Source organism: Geospiza fortis, unplaced genomic scaffold, assembly GCF_000277835.1.
Source record: "Geospiza fortis unplaced genomic scaffold, GeoFor_1.0 scaffold285, whole genome shotgun sequence".
In the NCBI taxonomy this organism is placed as follows: Eukaryota; Metazoa; Chordata; class Aves; order Passeriformes; family Thraupidae; genus Geospiza; species Geospiza fortis.
The window spans coordinates 1,196,856-1,221,834 of NW_005054403.1; the positions used below are offsets into that span (position 1 = coordinate 1,196,856).

At 44.4% G+C, this 24,979-nt stretch overlaps 1 protein-coding gene across 1 annotated transcript in view; it reads right to left on the reverse strand.

Moving 5' to 3' along the window:
• The window catches only part of NHS (NHS actin remodeling regulator), a 162,064-nt gene that overhangs the window by 25,378 nt on the left and 111,707 nt on the right, over nucleotides 1-24,979 (reverse strand). Inside the window, exon 2 of the mRNA XM_031061229.1 lies at nucleotides 1,098-1,250. Coding sequence (XP_030917089.1) covers nucleotides 1,098-1,250 — 153 coding nt within the window. The remainder of the gene's footprint in view (nucleotides 1-1,097; nucleotides 1,251-24,979) is intronic.

Genomic DNA, 24,979 nt, shown 5'->3' on the forward strand with positions numbered 1-24,979 from the left:
AAACGATGGGACATTTTCTGGAGCTGCTGTCAGGATTTCTTCTGCCCACAAGATGGCAGGCAAAGATCAGCCTGGTTCTGGGACAATTGCAAAGCAGAGCTGCTGAGAACAGAAAAGAACTTCTCTACTCCAGCACTACTGTGGCTGCAGTTTGGCTGTATCACTCTGTGCCATGCCATGAAGACATACTGCATCCACAGTGTGTTCCTGACCTAAAACCTGCAGAGACAGTCAGATGTGGTAATTAATTGGAACATCTTATCCAGCTAACAGATGCTCTGCAGTTCTAAGTTATCGATGATAATTATAAGCTAATAACAGTAATAAATGAGCGAGGCAATTAGAGCTGTTGGTGCAAAACGCTTCAAGACAGGAGGCTGCTGCTGGACATTTTAAGCGTGACCTGCACGGGTTTTGTCCCTCCTTATGGCACAGTAGAAAGACAGGCTTGTTTGCCTGCTTTGTCTTAGGTCCTGGTAATAATTTTCCCTTGGTTAGGTTCCCAGGTAAACTGGCATTTCCCCATCTTTTGCCTTTCCCTTTATGTGCTGTTGTAGGACCATCCAGATGTTTGCATCTAGTAAATTCTCTTTATGGCAGGAATCCAGGAGCCTGGTTATGACCCTGTTGCTCCTGCTTCCTCTCTGTATTGCTTTGAGACCACTGGTCTGCAGTTTGTTAGGTAATGTCAGGAAATGTTCCCTAGCCTGGGAAGGGGAGACCTGCCCAACCCTTCCAAGCCATCCAGGACATCTGTCACCTGACTTTCAGCTGCCACTCCTGAAGGACACAGGCATCCTCCAGTATCATGCTTGGAAACCCTGAGCAGACATCCCAGTTTTTGTGGAGAATAATACCACTGGGCTCCCATTTCAGCCCTTGTAAGGGGGCTGGGACTAGATAATCTTTGAGGTCCCTTCAAACCCAAACCATCCTGTGATTCTGCAGTTCTGTGATTTGTTAGCACGAGTACCTAAGTCCCAGTGTAGATGAGTGCCCACAGTTCTGTGTGCCCGTTGCCTGAGCATCCCTCTGCTGCCTGGAGAGGAGCATGGAGAGGTGTTTGTGTGAGGATCTGGAGCAGGGGGAGCACCTACCTCTGCGCAAGGCTCGCAGGTGCTGCTTGGCCTGGCGGTGCAGCTCCTCCACGCACGGCGGCCTGCTGGAGGGGACGAAGATGTTTCTTTGCTGATGCCAAGGTGCTCGGTAATAGACACTCAGTTTGCTCTCTGCATCAAGGTTGGAGACAGCTGTAGGATAAAAAATAAGAGTGCAACGTAAGACTTCCAGTCTTTCTTCCATCAACCTCGCTGAAAAGGAAAGAATTTTGCTTGGAACTGTATTGTCAAGAACAGGCACCGGGTTTGTTATAGCACCTTCACTCTCAATAAAATAGCAGCAAACATTATCTTCTCTGTGTTTCCACATCATGTTATACTAGTTAGCCTTTAGGCAATGCCCTTTTACCAGATTGCAAATGGCTCTATGGAGGCAAGCAGGTGAAATGATACTATATCAGTTTTTTATATAAATGGACAAAGAGATAATAATTTTATAGGTAGCAAAACAAAAATGCTAAGAAGCTACGCAGTCTTTCCACAGTGACATTTTGAGCAAAGGAGGAATAGGTCTCCCATTTACTCATTCTCCTGCCAATGTGCTCTTTCACTACATCATGTTACACACAACTAGTTTCTGACACAGGTTGCTAGTTCACTGCCTGCCGGGGCGTAACGACTGAGATTAACTGCTTGCCCTGCTGAGAGACCTTGACTGTCACCTATCAAAAGAGGTTTCTTTAATAGACAGGGACTTCTGAGGGACAGGAACACTTCACTTCCTCCAAAGAGAAATCTCAGAAGTCTGCCTCTGAAAATTACATGAATCAAGTCCACTAAAAGTTTGAGATAATTTCTCAGGTGTGCTGGGACTCATGGGGGTCCCATGGACTATTCCCAGCCTCAGGGTACACAGTAGGTAGTTTTCCAAGGGCTAAAGCAGGAGTGGAGGGCCATGGGAGATGCCACCACTCTGCCCCAGCTAGCAGCAGGGAGCAGGCTCATCCTGAGCCCACATAACACAGCAGAGCAGGTGTAGCATCTTCGGGGGTAGCACTGGGATTGTTCCTTCTGCCAGAGGCACTGATACAGACAGGCTCCAGCCTAATGCCAAGGAGCTGCTGTGCTCACAGGACAGCACAGTGTGACACAGGCCCTGTCATGCACAGGAGGTACTTCCTGGGCTTCCCTTCCCAGTCAGCAGCCAAAGAACCAGTGCGCCTCACACTGGTACCCCCACTGGCCGTGCACTACTCTCCTTTCCATATTTGAGGGCTCTCATCTACTTTCCTGCTTGTGCACTCTCTTAGCTTTTTTGAGGGGTAGCCTGTGCACCATGGCAGAGAATTGCTCTTTGGTGGAGATGCTTTGGTCTTGTTTTGTGGCTTTCTTGAATGCAAAACAACATTCACTCAGCCTGAAGGCGTACCAGAGAATGAACTGGGAAAGTGCAGTTGGAGAAGAATAAAGGAGCAGACAGAAGAGGAGAAATCTAGGAACCATGCTGCCACATGTGGGATAATGAGAGACTATCAGTTTCTTTGATTAGAAAAAATCCCCACCAGTTCACCAAAATTTGTAGGTGTCATGATGGAGGTGGTGGTATGGTATGATGAACAGACCTGCTGAAGTTCAGGTTCTCAGAGCTTCAGCAAAAACGAAGGGACCCCAAACTCTCGGTCTGGTAGGGAGCCTTGCTTTGCTTATCAGTGGATTTTTGCAGGTGGGGTTTCAGTCATTTTTCAGCACATTTGTAGTGCTGCTCCATGCAACTGGCATGGTGTCAGTGCAAGGAATGGCACTGGGGGGAGAATAAAATGATAGAGGAGGAAGGTAGTAGGATGAATGATGGCAACCTGTCAGTGCTTGCTCATCATGAAGATTTACTAATTAAATTTTTGACATTGCAAAAACATAATGTTGCCAAATTGCAGGCAGAGCTTTTGATGGCTTGTCTGTCTGTTACCACTGCAGTAGGGAAATGCCTCACTCACAGGAGCTGATTTTATATCTCCTTTACCCCTTGTAGGTAACAAAGCACTATGTCTGTTTTACATACAAGGTACTGAGACACAAAGCAACTTTCTCTGATCCTGTTCTGAGCCACACTTCCTCCTTGGGAATCTCAGCTCAGGACAAAAATTTGTACGCAATAGTAATGATATCCCACCCATTCTTTGTATTGCCTAGGGCATGTGATATTCATGATCACACAATGTACCCTGGAGGCTAATGAAAAGGCAGGCACAAGCAGTTCCTTCCTACTCCCAGAAAAATCTGTCTAGACTGAAGTGCTAGTAGTTGTCTGTGATGAATATCAGTAAGTGAGTGGAAAGTTTTACCTACTTACGAAATTTTCAGACATTTCATCAGACTAGAATAGATTTTGCGGAAAAATGTAGCTTGTAGAAAGCTCTTTTGGCCTTGGCAACAGTGTTTTACAAATAGGAGTAGGAGCTGGGTTAATATACTTTGTGTGAGACTTAAACATGAAACCAAGTTCATGCAAGCTCTGCTGCACACCTATTGTTGTAGACACATGTTGCTGTTGACAGATGAAATAGCATGACCTCTTAGCCACCTAACAAGTCTCCCTTAGCCAGCAGAGCTGTGCATAGTGCTGTCCCAGGAGAAAAACCACAAATACATTGCTTATCTTCAAATGATAGAGCATTAAGAAGCTTATAGTACCAGCCAGCACCCATCCATGTCTTCTCACCTTTCCCTGAAGGATCTCTGAGTCATGGTAACAGGGAATATATCCCCCTGACACCAAGAAAACAGAAATAAATACTCGCTGAACTGACCAGTCCTTTAAAATACTCCAGAGCTGGAGTGGATTTTCTAGGAGGTCCAGAATAGAAACTAAAAGTGCTGGCAAAAAAAGCTGCAAGGGCATGAACGTTCCCAGCCTGCAGTGGGGAAGAAGCTCAGAGGGAGGGAGCAGCACTGGGTAGGGTGGAGGACAATGCTGGCCCAAGGATAAGTAAGTATAAACCCACAATGAATGCAGTTAGTTTGGATGTTTGTGGAACAGCATCCCAACCTCAGAGCAGCAAAACTCTGAAAAAAACTCCTGGAAAGAGGTAAGAGGGAACAAGCTAACCAATGAGTAAAAGCCTGCCAAAAAAAGGACCTGCTTCCATTTAATTCCTTGCACATTGTCCTTTTCATGTCCTTCCCTGTCCTTTGCACATTTCCTGTTCTTCTGCAATGACATTTTGCCCGGCCCTCACTGATTGCCCCTGGGAGCTGGGCACCATTGCTGGGAGCTGAAGCCAGAGGATGCAACCACAGGAGTAGACTGTGAGCTTTAAGGATTACTGAACATCTAATTTTCTTCACAGGACTGAATCTCTTACTTCCACTAAAAGAAAAAAGCCACCCCTGTGGCAGGGTAATTCAGCAGACAAAGACCACTGGGCTGAGATCTAGAAGAAATGTGCAGTCAAAGCTTTACCATATGCTTCTGCTAGGAGCTGGCATTAAATAGTAAGACTCCCTGTATCTCTGTTCTGTGAAATGAGGATAAGGTATCTCTTTCAGCCAGCACTTCCTTTACTCAGTGTTTTACACTGCAGGCTGTTTTTACAACGCTGAGCCTCCGTGTGGCTGTAGCCCCTCAGCATCATCGTAAGATGCATAATAAATAAAGCAATATAGAAACTGTAAAGCCACAGTCTTTAAATGATTAACAGCTGGACATCACACTGAATGAGAAAAAAAGCCAATACAGAGATAGGAAATGCTACATTTCAGGCATCAGATATAGTCTGTTAACATATTTTGTGTTCTTCAATCAATTTAGACTATACAAGTGAATCATATAAACTATCACTTCATTTCATTCCTGAGTTAAAGAAATTGTTTTTGTTTGTTGTTTCTGTTTTTGGTTTTTTTTTTTTTGTCTTGTGGGATGACAAAATGACAAGAGACCATTTAAATGGATTCTCTATTCCATTCTAGGGATCCATTAACACTGGCTGGTTTCCTAACAACCAATGTCAAACAGATATACACTAATGGCTCTTCTCAAGAGAAGATTTTTTAAGATTTCCAAATAGCTGTTTTATTGAAGTTGATAATATTTATATTTACAGATCCTTCTCGTCTTCACATCCTCTCATTCTCTCCCTCTTTTAGCCAAGCAGAAAAAGGATCCTGCCATAGCAGAGCTGGATGTGGATGCTTGAAGGTTGCGCGGCTTTAGTGCACTCAGGCGTGGTTGTTCTAATAATAACACCATAAAGGCCAAGCAAGAAAGATTTCTGCTCTATTTATTTGATAGATCCAGGGGTTTCCCCCCACAACTCCGTCTGCTTCTATAGACACTTGCCTCCCCCCTTCCCAGACCCTTCTGTTTCTTAACTTTCTATTATTTCTGTGTGTATTATAGTTGCTATTATCTGTCAGTAGAAGAAAGAAAAAAAAAAGATAATTTCCTATATTTCCTGGTTCAGAGAGAAAACACGATTTGTTGTAAGGTGTGAAGAAGTGTGCAGCCTGGAGGGAATTGGAGCAGTGAGCAAAGAAGTTGCCTACATGTGAAGGGCCAGTACCCAGAGCTGTCAGCCCTGAATTCTGCACAGGCAAAGCTGAACTGGCGGCTGCTGAATCCTTGTTAAAGTATCCAGGTTCCAAAAGACAAAACCCAAAATTAAAAAGGATCAGACTAGTGAATAAACCTATTCCAGAGCCCAGTTATGCTTAAGAGAGGCTTTAATGAGCCAAAGCTGTGCACTTAGTAAAACCTCTTTGCACACCCTGCTGCAGGGGTGCAGGATGCACCCAAAGGTTGCTGTGGCAAGCAGCCCCATGCCAGGCTCTGCTTAGGAAAGCACTTCTTCTCCAACATTAAGGTGGTTGACCTGTCATTTTAGCATATGCCATTTTTTCTAGCTATTTCATGTAAAAATGGTGACTTTTCATTGTGTGGTTCAGTGTCATAAGAAAGCTGGATGTTCATCCAGCTTTGCATAAATAGGCCTATGCCAGCAGCAGCAGAATTTAACGTGATCAGCCTCTTCCTCAGCTACTGCCCAGGTCAGCAGTGAGTTAGTGCCTGCTGTGTTTGTGTGCAAAACATTGCAAGAAAATTAATTCTGAGGAAGACCAGATTATCTCAAAGACTAGGCAGCCTGGCAGCACATCCAACTTCATCATGCAATTTAGTGCATAAACGTTTCATTGAGGCAAGTGCTGAGTGTGATGTGAATTTTATTTATAGCCAGCCCTGTATGTCCCGAATGTACATTTCCCCCAATGTACTGGTGTAACCACTGGAGCACCCAGGGGGTTTAAGCCCACAACACTGGTAAAAATCTAGAGTTGCTTCTTTGCTGTTCATGTCCCACATCCATCAGCAAGCTCAGTACTTGCAAAGTAGCTCCCTCTGCAGCTGCCACTTCCCAGTGATGGCAAAGAGAGTGCCAGGCTTCCCCAGCAGGGACACCAGAGTCTGGAGCTCCTTGAAGGTGGGACAATCACTCTGTTTTCAACAGTTGTGTTCCCTCCCAACCATGCATATATGCAGGCATTTCCCTATTTGCCACTGGCAAACCCCACCAACAGGAACTGTGAGTAGTTATTTGGATGAGCTACTTTCCTGTCCCATCTTTATTAACAATTGAAAGATGCCCATGCAAAAGGAGTGTGTTGGTGGGATTGCGGTTCATTGCAAATAAGGCTACTGGCTTGTCAGCTTTTCCAGCACTCAGCTGAACAATGGCAACCTTACCATAACTTCAGTGAGTACACCTACAAGCATGGGTATGCACACAATTCCCTCATACCTCTAGGAAAAAGTACCAAGTGACTGAGCTAGAAACTGGGCATACCTCAGTGCCCTTGGAAACCCTGGTCACCCTGGCAGGGGCAGGATGCTATGCTCCCTCCCCACCAAGTCAGTGCCAGAGCAACACCTGACAGCGATGGATTTCTCTTCTAAAGCTCTTTTGCTGGGTCAGGGACATCAGATGATGGGAATGTGACAGGCACTCTGGTTCCTTGACACTGCAGAGGCTGCTGAGGACCCTGCCTGTGCTTCCCAGTCCATTTCTTCCCTGGGAAGCTGTCTGTGGGACAGTCCTTTTTTTCCCCAGGACAAGTGAGAAATGAGGCAAGTCTTCACAGAGTTTTCTAAGCACATCTTTCATGTGAGACAAGAGATGCTCAACTCAATGACAGAGAAAACTGCATGCCAAACCCTTGTGTCCTCACCAACCAAGTACATCTTTGGGATTTGTTCAGGGTCTGGATAGGATGTCCCCATCCTTGGCCACATCTTTTGTTCCTGTTTTCCTGGTGTATTCTGTCACTTGTGAGGTTGCTGTTCAGGGCAGACATCTCCCTTTCAGTCTTCACAGTGCCCACTGTCACAGGGCCATGGGTGACTGATGATGGACTTTTGGTGGTTTGCTCCTTGGCTACTGCTCTCTGGGAACCTGTGCTGGAAAACATGGTTTGTAATGGCCTTGTGCATCATTATTTCTTATTGCTTTTATCAGGGCAGAAATCCAGAATATTTCTGAAGAGTTTTTGTGTTGTGCAGCCTGAGTTCAGGATGGATGTGAATGGAAAGCTCCAGTGACACAGACCCCAAGAGATGGTTTGGGCAACTGGTCTGGACCTGAAGCCTGGATCACCACATCTGCCCTGCCACTGGCACTTGCACATGCAAATCAAAGCCAGTGCAACTGTGTCTGTGCAGGCTGCAGCTGCCCTCCAGGAAAACAGGAGGGGAGACATGACAAAACAAGTTAAGTCTTTAGCTACATGTGGGCAACAGCATGAGTACAATTATTATTCTGTTCTGCACTCATGGAAAGACAATTTAGCAAATTTTTCAAACTCAAGCAAAAAGACAGAAACCTCACTGACAGCAGAATCTGTTGAGAAAGACCACAATCTTTTGTGCTCTTTGTATTGTTTTATTTCCTGCCAATACAGTGAAACTTCTCATGTTTCAATCACAGTTTCTTAGCATATCCCTGTGGCATTTTTCTGCCTTGCATTATGCTACACATGGGAAAAACAGCTATTCAGAAGAAAAAAGGGCAAGTGGGCAAAACCCATATTTGGCATTCAGGTAGCAGGAGAGATTAAGATACTGGAAAGCATATGATTTGGATGTCATTTCCATGAGCAGATCTCTGAATTTTGCATTTACCTGATGTTTGGTTGACTGGCACAACAGACATAATTCAAGAGGGCTGGGAGGCGTGTGGTTCTTAGACACGTAAGAAGATTAGGCTGTTAAGCAATATGCACTTATGTGAAGAGTACCACATGCTAATCCCATTCTTGGCTTTGCTGCTTTCAATCACTGCTGGTGGTGTTTGAACATAATTTAAACTGCTTTTCCTAACTCTGTCAAATATGTTACAGTGGCCAGAATGGAACTTCTTATTTCAAAGTATTTCAAAGCTATCACTGCAGGATAGACAATAACCTCTTAGAAATACAGAGTACTTTATGAGTTCAGGCCTCCATTTCTGTGAAGTTTCTCTAGCCAGCAATTTCTTCCTCTCCTTTTATTCCTGTTCTCAGGTCTATGCTTTACACAGCCTCCAAGATTGCCCAGCAGGGTAATGGTAAAAGGCAGACAACATGGCAGTCCTGCCTGGCAAGCTTAAGGCTGCAGTCAGGTCAATTATTCTGCAGGAATATTAATTTAATATTCAATTCAGATTGCTGTCATGCTCCATGAAAAAATAAAGGCCTAACTAGCCAGTAAAATCGTGAAGGCATAAACAGTCTTAGAGAAAAACCCAAACAGAACTATTTTAAGGTTACTGGACCTAATGATAAGGATGGATTGTTACAGAAGGGATGATGTGACATCCCACATACACACATATGTCTATGTATTTGTGTACACACACACACTCCAGAGCATGGAACTGAAATCAGTGTCCCAAGAGAGCCCTTTCAGCCCTACATGCCTAATTAGTTGAAAGCACTTCTTTCAATCTGACACACTTTCAGTGCTTGTCAACACAGATTTCTTCCTCTGTTGGCCGTTCACATTATTCCCACTCTGGAAATGCAGCAAGATGAAGTCTCTTATCTCCAGCAGTGTAGTGTGTGGTCTTGATAACACACTTTGTAAGTATGCTTTTAGATATCCTTTGCAATTCTCTCCCACTGCTCTGCTATTTTTCTCCTGTACTGACTCAGCCCAAATCACTACTAAGCTTGCCTGAGTTGCTCCAGCAGGTCACCATAATGCTTTCCTTTTTATCACAGAGAAGTGTGCTCTTCACTGTGATGTTGCTCTCAGATCAGTCACCTTGATTTCACATGCCGGCACTCAAGAACAAAGCTCTACAAAATTCCTTTACTATTCTACCTACCTTAGTTAATGCTGACTATCAGGATCTTGTGCAAAAAAAACATCCTATAGACAATTTTATGGTAGGTCAAACTGGTTTTTATGGTAGGTCAAACTAGGTCAAGCAGTTTTAGGGTATCCTGCCTATTTCTGTACTCAAAACATTCAATTCCCCTGCATACTTCTGTCTGAATATTTGCAACTTAAGTGGTCGTTTTCAAGTAATAGCCTTTTGAGTCTATGCTGAGCATCCTCTTTCCAAGAAGGGCAGAGATTTGGTCATTGCAGCACCAATTTCCACATCAGCATCCACAGTATGAACAACCTCTCCACATTTGCGAACACAGAGACCATCAGTAAAACATCATGAACCTTGAAAAAGCACACTGGAAGATGACACTCAACAAAGAATATGCTGTGCTTGCCATATTGGAAGGTAAGAGTCACATGACTTATTCCAAGTACAGCAAATGTATTACTGTTTTCCTTGATATTTTCAAAAACTACAACCTTCCATCTAAGCTCTAATACTTAGTCTCCATACTTTTTCTTAATTCTCAGAAGCAACAGTTAGAATCAAAGATGCCATTTTGCACAGAAAATGAATGAGCTGGGTCCCTCTTCCCTCCCACTGGCACTGCCTGTAGGCTGAGGAATCAACCCCCCAAGAGTCGGGAACAACAAGCCATGTGTGAGGAGTAGAGATGGTGGCTCATACTTCACACTTCTTTCTTCCCATCAGTCTTTTCCAGCATGCTTGGCTAGATGCCTTGGATGCCACTTAACTGCAAGTCGAGGTAAGTAGCAAAAGTTTCTTCCAATGTCTATTTAGTAAATAATATGCAATACTATGTAGATAAATACTATTACAGCATGTCCCTTCAGGGGAAGTCAGAAAGTCAAGCACTCAGGGGCACCAAAAGCAAATATTTTTTTTTTCTTCCTCCAGAGAAATATTCTTGCTGCTCCTGTAGCTCCATAAATCCATTTTGCAGAGGGATTGAGAGACCTGGCTCTGTCTCTCTATCTCTATCTCAGAATAGCTTCCTCCCCAGAATGGTAAGGCAGTGTGTTTCTTGGGACAGGCAACAAAAATCCCACACACTCCTCCACAAGGTCTCTCTGGAGCCACCCTGATGGTGGCCCAGAGCTGGCTGGCACAGGGGTGCAATTACAGGTACAACCAGGGTGCAGGTCTGGGTTCTTTCAGAACAACTCTTCCCCAGTCTCAGAATATATCCAAGTCCTCCACTACCAGCCTCCTCAGATCTGGCTCTGGCCTCCCAAGCCATTTGCTTGAAGCCCAGTTTTGGACAACCATCTGAATCAGCCCACAAACCACAGAACCACAGACTGGACTGGGCTGTAAGTGACCTTAGAGATCACCCAGTTCCAGCTTCCCTCTGTGGGCAGGAACACCTTTCATTGGAGCAGATTGCTCTGGGCCAGGAGAAGGGTCCCCTTTCCACACTGTCCTTCCCCAGTCCCACTTCTGACAGGACACTTGTGTTAAACATTTCACCAAACTGGGCTGTAAGAGATCAGAGAAGCACACTGAGAACAAGGCCAGCTGAATTGCAGAGTTCCATTTGTTGAAACAAAGGGAACACAGACCTTTTGTTTGGTAAGGGGAAGGAGAGCTGCCTGAAAATAGAGATTTATGCCCCTTTCACTTCTATACTTTCTCAAGGGAATTGTTTTTAATGAAAAAACCTGATTAGGATTTAGGCAAGCATAGAATTCCTGTGAGTCCCTTCCACCCATCCTGTGATGCCCAGCACATGTTCCTGCACCCCTCACTGCCACAGCTCCAGCTCTTACCCAGGAATTGCAGCCTCTCCCCTCCAGGTCTTTTGGGTTTGAAATTAGCCCTTAATCCATAAAGCATGGATGTGTTACAATATATGGAATGGCCTGTATTACTTACAGGACTTTCTATACACAGACAAAAAGACTTTCTATACAAAGACACCAAGATACACTGGGTGACTTTTTAAAGAAACCCATCCAGACAACATTTGGAAACTCTGTCAGTGATGTTGTATGTCTAGGCTGCAGGATGAATAACTTATGTCAAGATAAATTATTTTCCCACTGTTGTTATTATTTGAATAACATGTTCTCAGCTTACTCACCTTAGGCACTAAATTTTTTTTCTGCAGACTTGCACTGTTTTTTCTACTGTATTTCAAGCCTTTGCTTATCTCAAATGGTCCACAAGCCTCAAATAGCAAATGCCAGCTTGCAAATTTAACCAGGAGGTGGGCAGGGGTAGCTGTATCCCCTTGCATGTCCCTGCAGAGGTGCAGACCTGTGACCATGCCAGCTGGGGAGCCCCTGTGGCTCACACTGACCCACTAACTCCCACTTGGAAGTGAGACATCACAGCCAATGGCAACTAGCACATAAAATGCAGCATGAATTAAGCTGAAATGAATTTTAAAGTGTTTACTTCTCTTACAGTGTCGTAGGGTGTTACTAAAGATCATAACATAGGCTAAGCTTCATTGTTATGGATAATATGGCTTTATGAGCCCAAACCATATCCTATTGTCTGTGCTCACATTTATACTATTAAGCTACATATTCATGCACAAAACCTAATTGAGTTCTGACGGGGATTCTGAAAAGCCACATCTGCTGAAGAGCTCCAGGGTTTGTCAGAGGCTGCAGGGGTGTGGAGCACTCTCTGGTGAGAGCTGTCATCCAGCACATAGCTGCAAACAGCTAATTCTTGCACATTTGTAACTCCTCTGCCTTTGTGCACGCATCAGACCCAGTACAGGGCAGCTTTCAACACATTGGCTCTAGCACAGCAAATACACACAGTGGCAAACAACTTAATGCTCCCTTAATGTGCATATAAAATTATTACCTTTTAAGTGTGGGCAGACATTTTATGATGACCATGTACCAACCTCTGCACACGAAGAAGAAAACCAGAAGGCTTGGATGAAATGGCCACATCTCATTGCATCCAGTGAAAACCAGAGCAGAAATGTCAGGTGTCAACACCTACTGGCAACTATCAAATGCCACCATGGAATGACTGCACTGACAACAACACTGGGCAGGAGGTCTTCAAACTCTTAACTGTAAGCAGTGATGAAAATGAAATAGAACTAATCTGCAGGAAATAAGCTTCTTGGAGAAGAAAAACCCGCAGGAAAAGAAATTTAACTAGGAAATACTTTCAGGAAAGGAATAAGGCAAGGAACAAAGGAGAGCAGGGAGAAGGGCATTGGGAGAAGGGAGAATTGTCATTAAAGTTATAATGCAGAAAGTATAAGTTAAAAGTGGGGTCACTGAGTAGCAAACAGTGTTTGACCTTAATGTATCGTGTATCAAGTGGAATGGTGAATCAGGGCAGAGGGCACTCTGGGGACACTCAGATTTATTCACTATGAGCAAAGTTGACAATATTTCCAAACATAAAGAAGCAGACAACTGAAAGTAATCACAAAAGTTACTTTCCTCAGGGGAGATTTGCTTCCCTGGAGAATTTCTGTAGCTAACAGGCAGGCTCCTCACTGATTTTGAGTACAAATGAGCCTCAGAGAGATCTAAAGAGTCCTCTAGCAGCACCTGTCCCCGTCTGTTCACTGTGGAAGGACCATGAGAAGACTGATTGTGAGTCTCAGGTTTTGTGTTGCTGAAATGGCTCCCGAGGTATTAAAGAGTTTTTTCCCAGCCCTGTGACCAAAGAAGTCGAGATTCTTCAACTCTGGTTTTCAAGGTTGTTTATTTTCTCTTATCTAATACATTCTTTCTCCACCCCGCTGAGGTCTGTCCAGCAGGTCAGGTTGAGGCACACTGACCGCCCTTGGGGCAGTGTTAGTTTTTTATACTAAGAACTACGTGTACTTTATTTACAATAATTTTCCAATACCTATCACCTATGTTAGACAGTCTGTCTACTTTAAACCAATCCAAAAGTGCCACCATCACAGCAGAAGATGGAGGACAAGAAGAAGAAGAAGGAGGAGGACAGGACACACCCAGATTCCTCCATCTTGCCTCTTGAACCCCCATTCTAAAAACCCCAAAATTCTACTTTTTCACCCTGTGATAGATTCACTAACATTCTACTCAAACCCTTGTGGCTTGTAAATCTTCACACAAAGTTGGTAACTTTTTCCATGGGCTAAGATCGAAGGCACAGGTGTCTTTGACTCCGTGCCGAGGTCTCTGAGCCCCTTGCCAGAGTCTCGAGTCCTCCAGGGCCGCAGGAGGAATGTCCTGGTTCTGACATGTGAGGAGCTGACATGTTCTGTCACCACCAGGCACCAAAAAGAGGAGACACCACCTTTATGGGGTAGCAGGGCTGCCTACTTGTAAACAAATACGAGTCTGCAAAGCTATGAATGGATCCTCACATTTAGTTGTTGAATATATTTAATGACAAAGTAAAGTGTAAAATTGGGTCACAGACAGGCAAGGTACCAAGGCAAAAGGTGAGTTTTAACTCAAAAGGTAAAGCATTGCCTGAGAAGCTGAACAAAATATATTCATTTTTATGAAGGAAGGGATAAACACCCTCATAAAAGTGACACCATAGGCTGGGCCAGGTGCAGTTTTGCTGTCCTTACTCTGTCCTTCCTGAGTCCTGACTTCTCTGGACCCTCCAGCTATGCCAGGACATCAGGTCTGGCCCTCATTACCCCCTCCCACTTCAGTGCCTTCTCTTCTCTCTCCCTCTTCTTTCTGTGTGGATTTTCCAAGTGGTGTTAAAAAAAGGAAGTGCTGGAAGAGGTGCCAGACTGCTCTAGAGGCTGAGATGCTGTACATGCTGAACAGTGAAAGGCAGACAACACCCACGGATCCAGCAGAGCCCTGATCTGGCAGGATCTGGGAGGCGGGAGGTGGCAATTGCTCCTCACATCCTTTCAGCTCCCAGAGCATCTGCCAGCACAGGCGGAGGGGGAGCCACCCCAGCCAAATTTTTTTCTTTTTTATAATATGGATCTTGTTCATAAAGCCAGAGACATTTTATATATAAATACAGATCAGTTCCCTGCCATCTGCTTATTTCTATGTAGCATCTAAAGTATCATAAGGGTGTTACAGAGAATATGAAAACAAGGTCTTAGCTCTGCTGCTGAGCTTAAAAAAAAAAAGGAAAAAGAAAAAAGGAGAAAATATAGGTGTTGGTATGCAGGGAAAAGCTAACAACTGAGACAGCATTTTCAATCATGGTTGCCTGATAGGTGATATGCTGTCACACCCCTGCTCTGGGCCTGGTGCAAGTTACCTCCTGGCCTTCAACAGCCATCTCCTGTCCTGCCAGGGACCTCCCAGCCTTTTCTACTGGTGTGTCTTAAGAGCAGAAATCACCCTTTTACACTAAGCATTTCCACATACAGTTCCAGGCCCTGCATTTCATGTGCTAGTCCGGGAGTACCTCACTGGTGGGTCTATTTAGTGTAACACCCTTACAGATAAAAGTAGTCCTTATTCACCACTAGGACATGCTCCAAAGCTTTGCAGATGAGCTGTGGTTTGTACTGCCCAGGCTGCAGTTTTGGACCCACAAAACCAGGGGGTCCTACAGCACAACCACCATGTACAAGCAGCTCCAAAGCACTGGTGGTTCACAACTCAGAATTCACCCCCCGTGGTCAGTATAGAAAAAAGAGCCAGGTTGGCTGGTCCCACCAGAGCCCAGACCCACACAGCACGGGAGGACACAAGAATTCACCGATCATATGCCAGAGTCATTATCACTCAAGGATTTTTAACTACTGCATTTAAATATAGCTAATTCTGATAAATCAAAATTGTTTCCCTCACTTGCCAGTTTGATAATTTCATCTTCATGTTTATTCACATTAGTAAGTATTGATTTCCTCTGGGATGCAGAACATTTTCTCTCAGTAAGTGAGGGTGAGGTCTGCTTGGCAAGGTTTTTGTTACATTAAAAATTTCTGAAGTTTGGGTATTGTAATACTTAACATATTTTCATTGCATCCAGAAAAAAAGGGATTCTGTGCAAGAGCACAGAAGAAAAAATACCTAAAAAGTGCAACCACCACTTAGCTAAGAAAATGGCATTAGGCAAAAACTAATTTAAATGCTTTTCATTTGAGTTATCCTTTATCCCATCTATTAACATCCTGATTCCTTTTGTGTTTGTAATATTGCACAACAGCAACACTTTACAAATACCACAGTGCTTCTTCACTCTACAAGGGCCAGAGCAACCTCTGCACAGCTAGTAGGACTCTTCCCTATTTTTGGCTGTTACACATGCTTCTGGATGGGAAACCTACAACAAAAATTCAGCCCATCAGAATAACTTATCTAAACTTTGAAAATTCTCATTTAGAGTCATACAACAACTTCTTTTGCAGATAGTTCTACAGGACAGTGGAATAACTTCCAAGGCTTTAAGAAAGTTCTATCACTACTGAAGTTACAGCCACATCCATGATAACTTATGACTATATGACAAAGGGAAATATTTGCTAAAGGGGTGGCTCAAAGACACTCATCTTCCTTCCCCTTTGATGCTCTTCTGTGGACACTCAGTGAGTTTAGGGTGATGTTGCTCCAGAAATACTGCAGCCAGAAGAAACCAATGATAACCAAAGCACCAGACGTGTCTCACAGAAATAAGCCTTGAAAAAAGACTGTGGGCAGAAACACCTTTGTCACCCTATTCATGAACCACTGAGACAGATATGTGCCCAAAGCTGAGCTTGTTCATATAATCCTCAGGGCAATTTTTGTATTCAGAAACTCTTTAATTTGAGAGCAAAATGACAATAATTTGTTGCCTACCACAAAAAGCACAACTTTGCAACAGCACTGTCACTGCAGGGTTTGTGTTGATTCATTCATCCCAAAAGGAGAAAAATGTCTCTTTCTCCAGCCATGTCCATACTCACCCCAGACCCCCTGGCATGAGCTGAAGCCCCACTGAACTACAGCTCTTTTCCAGCTCTTCAGCTGTCATCATGCCCAGCCATGCTGATGGGGGCTTAAATAATCAGGTAATTAATCCTCCATTAACATGAAACCAGGGAGACTTGGGGCTAGCTGTCCATCAGATACATACCTCAGCAGTACCTAACATAGCCAGTATCTACATAAAACTGGTTTTAAGATTACAGTTGGTGATGACCAGAGTTTCATTCTGCATTTCATACTAGCAATCTTCCACTTGGACTAGATAATCATGGTAGGAGGCTCCTACCAATTGAAAACTATTCTATTCTATTCTACTTTCTACCAACATGACAAACACTTCTAATTTTATACCTAAGCTTCAAATTCATGGTATCTCCCAGTCTGACAACTCACCACATGCAGAACCCCTGCAGTACTATTTTGGGAGGTCATGAACCAATACAAGCCAGCGTATTGTGCATATGAGGCAGTGACTCTGGAAATAATTCAGGGTCTAGCTAATTCCAGCTGTGTTACCTGGGGTCATTTCCCACACTCAAACTGTAAAAGTTTGGTTTTAATGCAACAAAATGACCTCTGTTTTTATAGAGTACATTACAGTGGCAAAGCAGCTGCAGCCATGCTGACAGAGCTGCATTTCAGCAGCCTGTCTACCCTTTGCACCTCCATATTCTTCAAAAAGTACATGATGCTGATAAATGGTAGCAATGGCTTTGGCTGGCACAGTTTTACTGGTTAAAGATCACATTCTTTTCAGAGCTTTGTCCCATACATTTGCACAAGCAGAAATGAATTGTGAAGAAAATCAGCTTCAGTATATTCATTCAAATTTGTTATGGGGAACACAAGCTTTTAGATTCAGACCACATGAAAGGAATTTTAAAGTGTGGGGCACTAGAGCTTATACTCTTAGCTTCACTGACAGCAATTTCCTCCTCTTGAACTTCCCCACTTGACCTACAGAGTAAATATGTCTTCCCAGGAAATATAAATTTCCACCCAGCAAAGCTGAAACCCTTTTCATGGGGTCCCAAGCTCTTCAGGGTTGCTTTGTTTGCCAAATCCTATTCTGATAGCCCACAGACCACAATTCATACTACAAATAGAGTTTATTGCATCTCTTGGAGGTACCACCAACTGCACAGTGCCTCTGTTTAAACAGCTGCCAGAAGATCAAGCCAGGGCCCTGCCTGACTCCAAAAAAGTTTCCAATAATCCCATGGAGACTTCACTGTGATGCTGGTACCTGAAACAGCCTGGGACTCACAAGCTGACTAGGTCATGTAATCACCTTCCTGCAGAGAGGATCAGAGACTGCAAGAAGGCCAACCCAGGGCAGGATGACTGGTTTGGAAAGCAAGCAAGGCTCACTGAAAGGATCAGGGCAGAGTAGATGGATTCCTGAAAAGTTGCCAGCAAGTGTAGGTGTTGTGAAGAGGCACCATAAAAATTGCAGAGGAAAAGCTGCATGAATTGTGGAAAGTAGAAACCCAGTGCAAATTCAGAGCATGTGACTAGAGTAAACCAGACTGACACATCAGCCAGCCTTTGAGTAAGCTAAACACTTTCTGCTACATTTATGCAGTTGAGTACAACTTACAGGCTTTTTTTTTAAATTGTGCCTCATATGAATAGACACCTAGCACTGCCAAGGCAGAAAAAGGCAGTCATATGCTGAGACAGAACAACTAAAGACGAAAGATTTTATCAAATTTGGGAGAACCCCTTTCCGCTCAGGTATTTGCTGGACTTCTCTAACATTGAAAGAGTGAAAAATTATAAAAGGAAGGTTTAGGATGTAAGCCAGGACAATCCTGGACAGATCCAAAGAACCAGTACTGAGCCTTCCATACATGCCAGAACTGGAGATCCTGAGGCACATTTCCAGGATGAACACCTTTTCTCCACTAGACCCAGGCTGGTGATACCAATCCAGTGACTGAGCCTCTGCTCTGGCAAGTCTTGATGCTTACTGAAAATCACAAGACTTGGATTGGACTGTGACCTTGGAGTTTTGGAGTTGTCTGAGATTGGCATCACATGCCCATGCACATCATGGAAGGAAAAAGAAAGCACATTACTGTTTGTGCAGGTTGAATTTGAGGAGACCATCATTTAAGCACACCTTGTGTTTAAAAGGCTATTCAAGGTATTACAGTAATTTTTCTCATATTACAGCTGCAGCATCTCCTATGTATTCTGCCTTCCCAAAATGCTCATTAACCCAGGCCTCACATCTGCTCTTCCTGCCATTCAACCTGCCCTAGTGCAAGGGAAGTCCCTTTATCACAGATCATAAAAGAACATCTTGAGACTAATTCAGTCACCAAAACCTGAGAGGAATTCAGTTCAGGAGGAATTCAGTCCATACCACCAAACCTTGGTTTTTTACATCGTTATATGACACACTCACTGTTTCACAGTTAATTGAAAAAAGTGTACAGTTACTGAACTTTTCTGATCTGTAGTAAAAATGCAACCATGAGCTACAATTAAGTTCCTAATCAACTGATGGACAGGTTATAATAATTACTGCAGGCTCAACTCAGCATTTGGAGTAAGACATTGAAAGTAAAAGGGCTTTGGTAAGGTGGAGATGAGACAGGAGCTGGGACAAATGAAGTGCAAGGGAAAATGGATCCTTCCTGTAGCAGCCTCCCTTACCCTGGCTGTATTTGAAGCAGGCAGTCTGGAGCAGGGCTGTAGCAAGGTGGTCACACAAGCCTGGCCAGTTGCACAGCAGAAACCCTGGGATACGGGAGGGGGATATCAGCTGGCTCAGGCTGTCAGGAGCACAGCAGGTGAAGCTCTCCAAGGTCTGTGAGTGCTACCACAGCACAGGCAGTGAATAATACCTCGTCAGCAGGCCACACTATTGAATAGCAATAACTTTCCATAATAACTAATTAATGTCACATACAGAGCAGACACTTAGAGAAAGTGCTGTAGCTCTTCCTTCATCAAATTGCAGCACTGAGGTCGAGCTTTATTCATCTGCTGGATTGGTGGAAGAAGATACCTGCATGAGAGCCAGAACCTTCCCTTTGGCAGCCATGGGCTCAATCAAGCTGTTTGGCACCTCCCCCAGCTCTGTGGTGCCATTACTTCTGTGGCCATCCTGGCTGGACAGCAAACTCTAGGGTATTTGGATATCCCCCACCTATCCCTGACATGTCCTCCAGCTCTCACCCCTCCCCAGTGACAACCCAGCCCTGCAAAAGGAGGCTCCCAGCAGGCCCCATCTTGGGCAGGGCTCACACCTCCCAGGAAAGCACTGCGTTCCTTGGCAATCCTGAGACCCTAGGGAACCTCAGGAAAAGTTTATTTTGGCAGGCTCAATAGTGTGGGCATGGTCAGCACTCTATCCCCTCACTTTTGCTGTGTACCAACAGGAGGACACATCTGTGACACTCCATGTCGACCATGTTGCCTTTTCATTCATAAAAGGCAGCCTTGTATCTTTAATCACTTTGCCAGATAATAGCAAAGAAACAGTTGATTGTCTGTGTTATCAGACACTACTGGAAAAGTCTAGATAAGGATGCTGAACAACCTGGTCTTATTAGAATTCCACATGCAAACGCTTCCCCAAAATCCAGAGTCATCTGTATCCCAGCAACCCTTTAAATTTCATTCTCACTGAATTGCCAGATCTTTATCAAAATATAATTACAGTCTTAATTTGGATGATAAATTTTGATTGCTTGTGCTGTGCCAAAAAAAAAAATTGTCAGGTACACAAAAAAATGAGGTGCAACTGTGAGATGTGAATCTGCATTTTCTGACATTGGTGCATCACCTTTCTTCTTATCAAAAGTTTGGCTGTGATAGCTAGCAATGAGGTTATGTAGGGATAAATAGGCAGGGACATGCAAAGACAGTTTTCTGATGCCATCACATGAAATTTGCACTAAAATCAGAGAAGAATTTGAAATCTGCAGTTGCTTCTGAAGATTATCACTATTATGAGGATTATATACTATTATCATTATGAGGTAAATTATGTGCAGCACTGCTGTGCAAAGTGGAAGAAAACAGCTCTTCCTGAAACAAGAAGAGATTTGCAGAACTCATCTTTTCTCCCACTGCCTTGCCCCCCTCCTTCAGTTACTGGCAGAAAATGGCACACTGCTTTATAGTTACATCCAGATTATGTGGATAGTTACAAATATTTTCCCAAAACAAGTAGCCTAAAAAAAGTATTCCAGAGGAATATAAGCACTGCCTACTCTACCAAGAGAGCCCAAAGGAGAGGAAATGGTCCTGCTAGGAAGTCATGGAGGTTACCTAGTTTCTGACTTACCAGAGCACTGCAGTCCAAACCTACTTCAGTTTTACCCTGTTGAAATGCCAGGGGGAAACATAATTATTCAGATGACAATGGCATAAATGCAATTAGACGTTTGACCTTAGTGTTTCTTGGCCACATGCACAGAGTTGAACTAATTGCTAAATGTGGGGCTGGGAAGTTCTTCTTTTCCTTCTTTTCCACAAACACACACTGAGTTATTTGCACTTTTTCTGCATTCCTGAGAAGGATCCTTTCCTAGGACAGATGTGATTTCATCCCTTGAAAATTATTCCCTTGCCTCCTGTGGGGGCTTTGGGTACCCAGCCTTGGTCCTCTTTCTTATCACCATTGCATGCACCACCAAATGCCTCTCTGACACAGCTGTGAGCTTGAGTTCATTCTCATGGAGGGTATGTTGTCCTCCCCTGAGAAGACCATGCAAGGTGAGAACAACTGGAACAGTAAGTAAACTCCACCACACAAGCATGCAGAAGGGTCACAGTGTAGATTGGAAGTCACACTGGGTCAGAGTTACAGTATGAAAAACGTGCTGCTTCCTTGTGAGCAGTGGTCAGCTACATCACTCAGGTGAGGTCTGTTTCCCTAGTGCTCCAGAGCCCCAGCACTCTCAAGAGACCACTCCAAACCAAAGGTGATTTTGTCCAGAGCCTGATGTAAGCAAACACAGTTGCCAACTAATGGTAAAATTCAAAGCTCACTGAAGTCCAGAAAGATACTGCAACCTCTGCAGTCATGTCTGTGCCCTGGGTCCCATCCATTCCCTAACAATCATGTCCATCACTGACACATCAGTAATGCTTTTGCTGACAGTAGCAGTACAAGGTTTTACAGCTGAGTGGTCTGAGGCATTGAACCATTCTCATCCCTTTGGTGGTAGGAGCTCAATGGACCTAATACTGCAGTAGAAATGGAGGGCAGGAAGGAACCATGTGAGAATTGTCTGGTCTGTGACTTTTCCAACCCTAAAACACAGCTAAAATTAACAGCAAATGAGGTACCCACCTCCTGACACAGAAAATGTTTCCTATAGTGAATTTCAACTGACGTGTGACCAAACCTGTCCTAAAAATGCCAAAATGCAAAGCCAAGTGTAATTCCACTACTCTAAAGTGGACTAAGTATTTTTAGTTCACCCCAATTTTATTATTCTTAAAAAGCCTAAAAGAAGGGCATCCTACAAGCTCCATAGGAGCCTGTCCCAGTGCTTTATTCCTCTTTGTGCTTGGAAAGGTCTTGCTAACCTTCCCCTGCTGCAAAGTCAGCTGGCTCCTAAGGGGGCAGGCTGCAGAAGCGGGCATGCTGGCTGCAGTCACATGCAGCTCCCCTCTTCTTTGGATATCAGACTCCGTCCTTAGTGCCATAAATTTGCAACTTCTCACCTCAGATTAACTGAGCTGAGACAAAAATGCCAGAATTAGTGCCCTGGCCCAAAATCCAGAACTAGTTTTCATACCAGGCAGTGAGGGAAGTGGGAATGCCTAAGCCCCCAGAGGAGGATGATGAATCGCTGCTTATTGCAGATGCACAGTCCTTTGCTCTCCTTCAAAAAAATGAATTTATTTCTTCCTGGTGAAGGGTGCCATGCTAAAATCACAGGAAAACCAAGCTGCCTATCCACAGCAGCAGATTCAGCCTGGCACTAGGGAGATGGAAATGTGCCATGGTGACTAGTTCAGTTCAGCCTGTTAACCATTCCCTCCACCTGCCAGGCACACTGCCCCCCACGTAAGCACTGTTAGTGAAGGCAAGCATACATCTGGATGAAAACCAAGCTGAGAGGAACATGCCATTTTTAAAGCCTGGCTTTTGCCTCTGAGTTACATGTTCCAACACCAAGGCTAATGTTGAGAGGACTGGCAGGAGAGGTTACCAGATTTACTCTTCCTCTGCACCATAGCATGTTGCAGGAGGAGGAGTCCAAAATGGCCCCTGTGATGGCTGCCGGCATCTTCACAGTAGCTGCTGAAAGAGAGGCTTATTCCTTATTCCTGAAGCTACTCTTCAGTAAGAGCTTTCTCTAGGGCAGCAATGGATTCCTCAAGCCTTCAGCCACAGCAGGAACTTCCTGAAGCAACATTTCATATTCAGAAGGAATCACAATGTTCCTATTTCTTTCCTGCCTCTTTCATTCTTGAGCCCAGATCTCCCATCTTTAAGCTCACAGTTGTCATGACAGACTACAGCAGCAGGTCTGTGGCAATCACATGAACATCCCAAGTTCCTAGTAAGCAAAACTGCAGTCTGGCTTCCTCAGCTGTCTTGAGTGTTCTTCTGGGTGAAAAGACAAGCAAGTCTCACCACTGGGAAATGGAATCCCAGACAGGAATGTGACAAGCCTTCCATGGACAAATGGACTTTTGGCATTACACCCTCTGCCTTTGGACCCAGCATCATCACAACAACCACAAACCCAAACTGTAGCAGTGATACCAGTAGCTGAGTACTTGGAAATATAAACTGGGGATGCTTTTCACTGCTTGCCATTTGGGCTGAGACACTTTACCCTTGAGGGACCTGTCTTGACAAACTTATTTATCTAAAAATGGCTTGACTGCTTCTGCTGATTCCAGGAACCAGAGACAAAATAACCCTCTGTCCACAGCACAGCCTGGCATCCCACTGATTTCTGTGGAAGACAGCAACAGGGCAGATGCAGTGGAGGGAGCAGCACACAAGTGGTTAATGCATGCCATGAAGAATTATACATACATATACTGTCTAACATAGCCAGAATCTTTTATGTTGACATTTTCCATTCAGTGCCACTAGAATTAAAATGCTCATAATAAAAACCTGCCAATCAAAAGCATAGAAATTATCACCCAAGCAAAATTCATTTCTGTCTAGATAGTTGACCAGAAGTCTTTCTGCCTCCTGCAAGCAACATTAATGCCATCCATTACAACAACAAATGCCAGTCAAGTCCCTTTCTTTCCACCTGTGATTTTAAAAGTACATTTCCTGTGCAGAATGCTGTGTGCTTGGCAACCTCTGCATCTCCCCTCCTGATGAGTAGCAGAAACGCTGCATGCTAAACTCTCCTGTAATGACATGGATTCCCACATCACTGAAAAATTCTCAAACTACCCAGGAAAAACTTCAAATAACCTGCAAGGTATTTAAAAAACCAGAGGCAACAGTGAAAGTCAAACCCTCAAAACATACAGAGAGAGAGAGAGAGAGAGAGAAAGAGAGAAAAAAAATAAATGCCCTCTGCTTGATCCAAAATAACAGAACAGTTCTGCATAGGAAAGAAAATTCATTACCATTGTGGGAACCCTCAGTCATTTAGAGTCTCCAGTCAAGGCTGAGAGCCATTCTGAGACTGCAGGTTTTTCCTTTAACTTCACTCCCCAGCTCTGCGAGGAACCAGTTAAAAATGACATCACTGCTCATACTACCCTCCTCCCCCTCCCCATTCACTTGCTAAAAAAGCTGAGGCTGCTCCTCTCCCCCTGCATTGGCTCCAAATTTGGTCCTCACTGCTCTTCCACAAGTTCCTGGTCTGCAGTTGACTGTGCATCGGTGTCAGTGTGGGACGGAGGATGCGTCTCTGCGCTTTTCCAGCGTCCCTGCTGGCACCCACTTGAGAAATAAAATAGCCTTGCCATTAAGAAATCAGAAGAGGTCTAACCTTGCGCTGTATTATGCATTACACAACCAGCTCCGTTTACAGAAGGCAGACAGTCTTACTCTTTGAAGTGGAAGGGAGAGAGAGACCCTCCAAGGGGCTCTGCCTTTCACCTCATCTTCCTTAGAGGAGAGGACTCTCTCTGTGGTCTGCTGCATCCTCCTTGCTTGCATTAGGACTGCAATCTCTCTTTTTTTTCTTTTTTTATTTCCCTCCTCCTGAGTGTGACATCATCAGAGACCAACTCTACTTCTGTAATAAAAAAGAATCCCAAGCAGAGCTACTTGGGACGAGGTCATCTGGAGGACCCAGGTGATTTTGGCTTCTGAGCAAATGTTGCTTCTTACAAAAATACTTTGCTCTTACACACTGTCATCGGGATTTAATCACCCTGCGCTTGCTGCAGACCAGAAGACCCAGCTGCAGGGCTGAGATCAGTCTCGTTTCTATCCCTGCAAGCTCTCCTGGCATCACCAGCGAGCAGAGCAGGTAGCTCCGGAGCGCTCCCCTGGTACGCATCATTCACCTCTCAGCTCCTTTGCTCCCTGCTGACTACTGGGGAGGACGCTGCAGCAAAATCCCCCGGCCAGCACTCCCGTGTGCCACAAAGCGGCCAGGCTGCGAGCCCCCAGCGCACACGCTCCCAGTACTCCTCGGCTCTGCTCAGCCTTTTTTAAAAGCATCCCTGAGGGGGCCTTTGGGAAGCACGGTCACCGCTGGCTGGCGGCTGCAGGAGC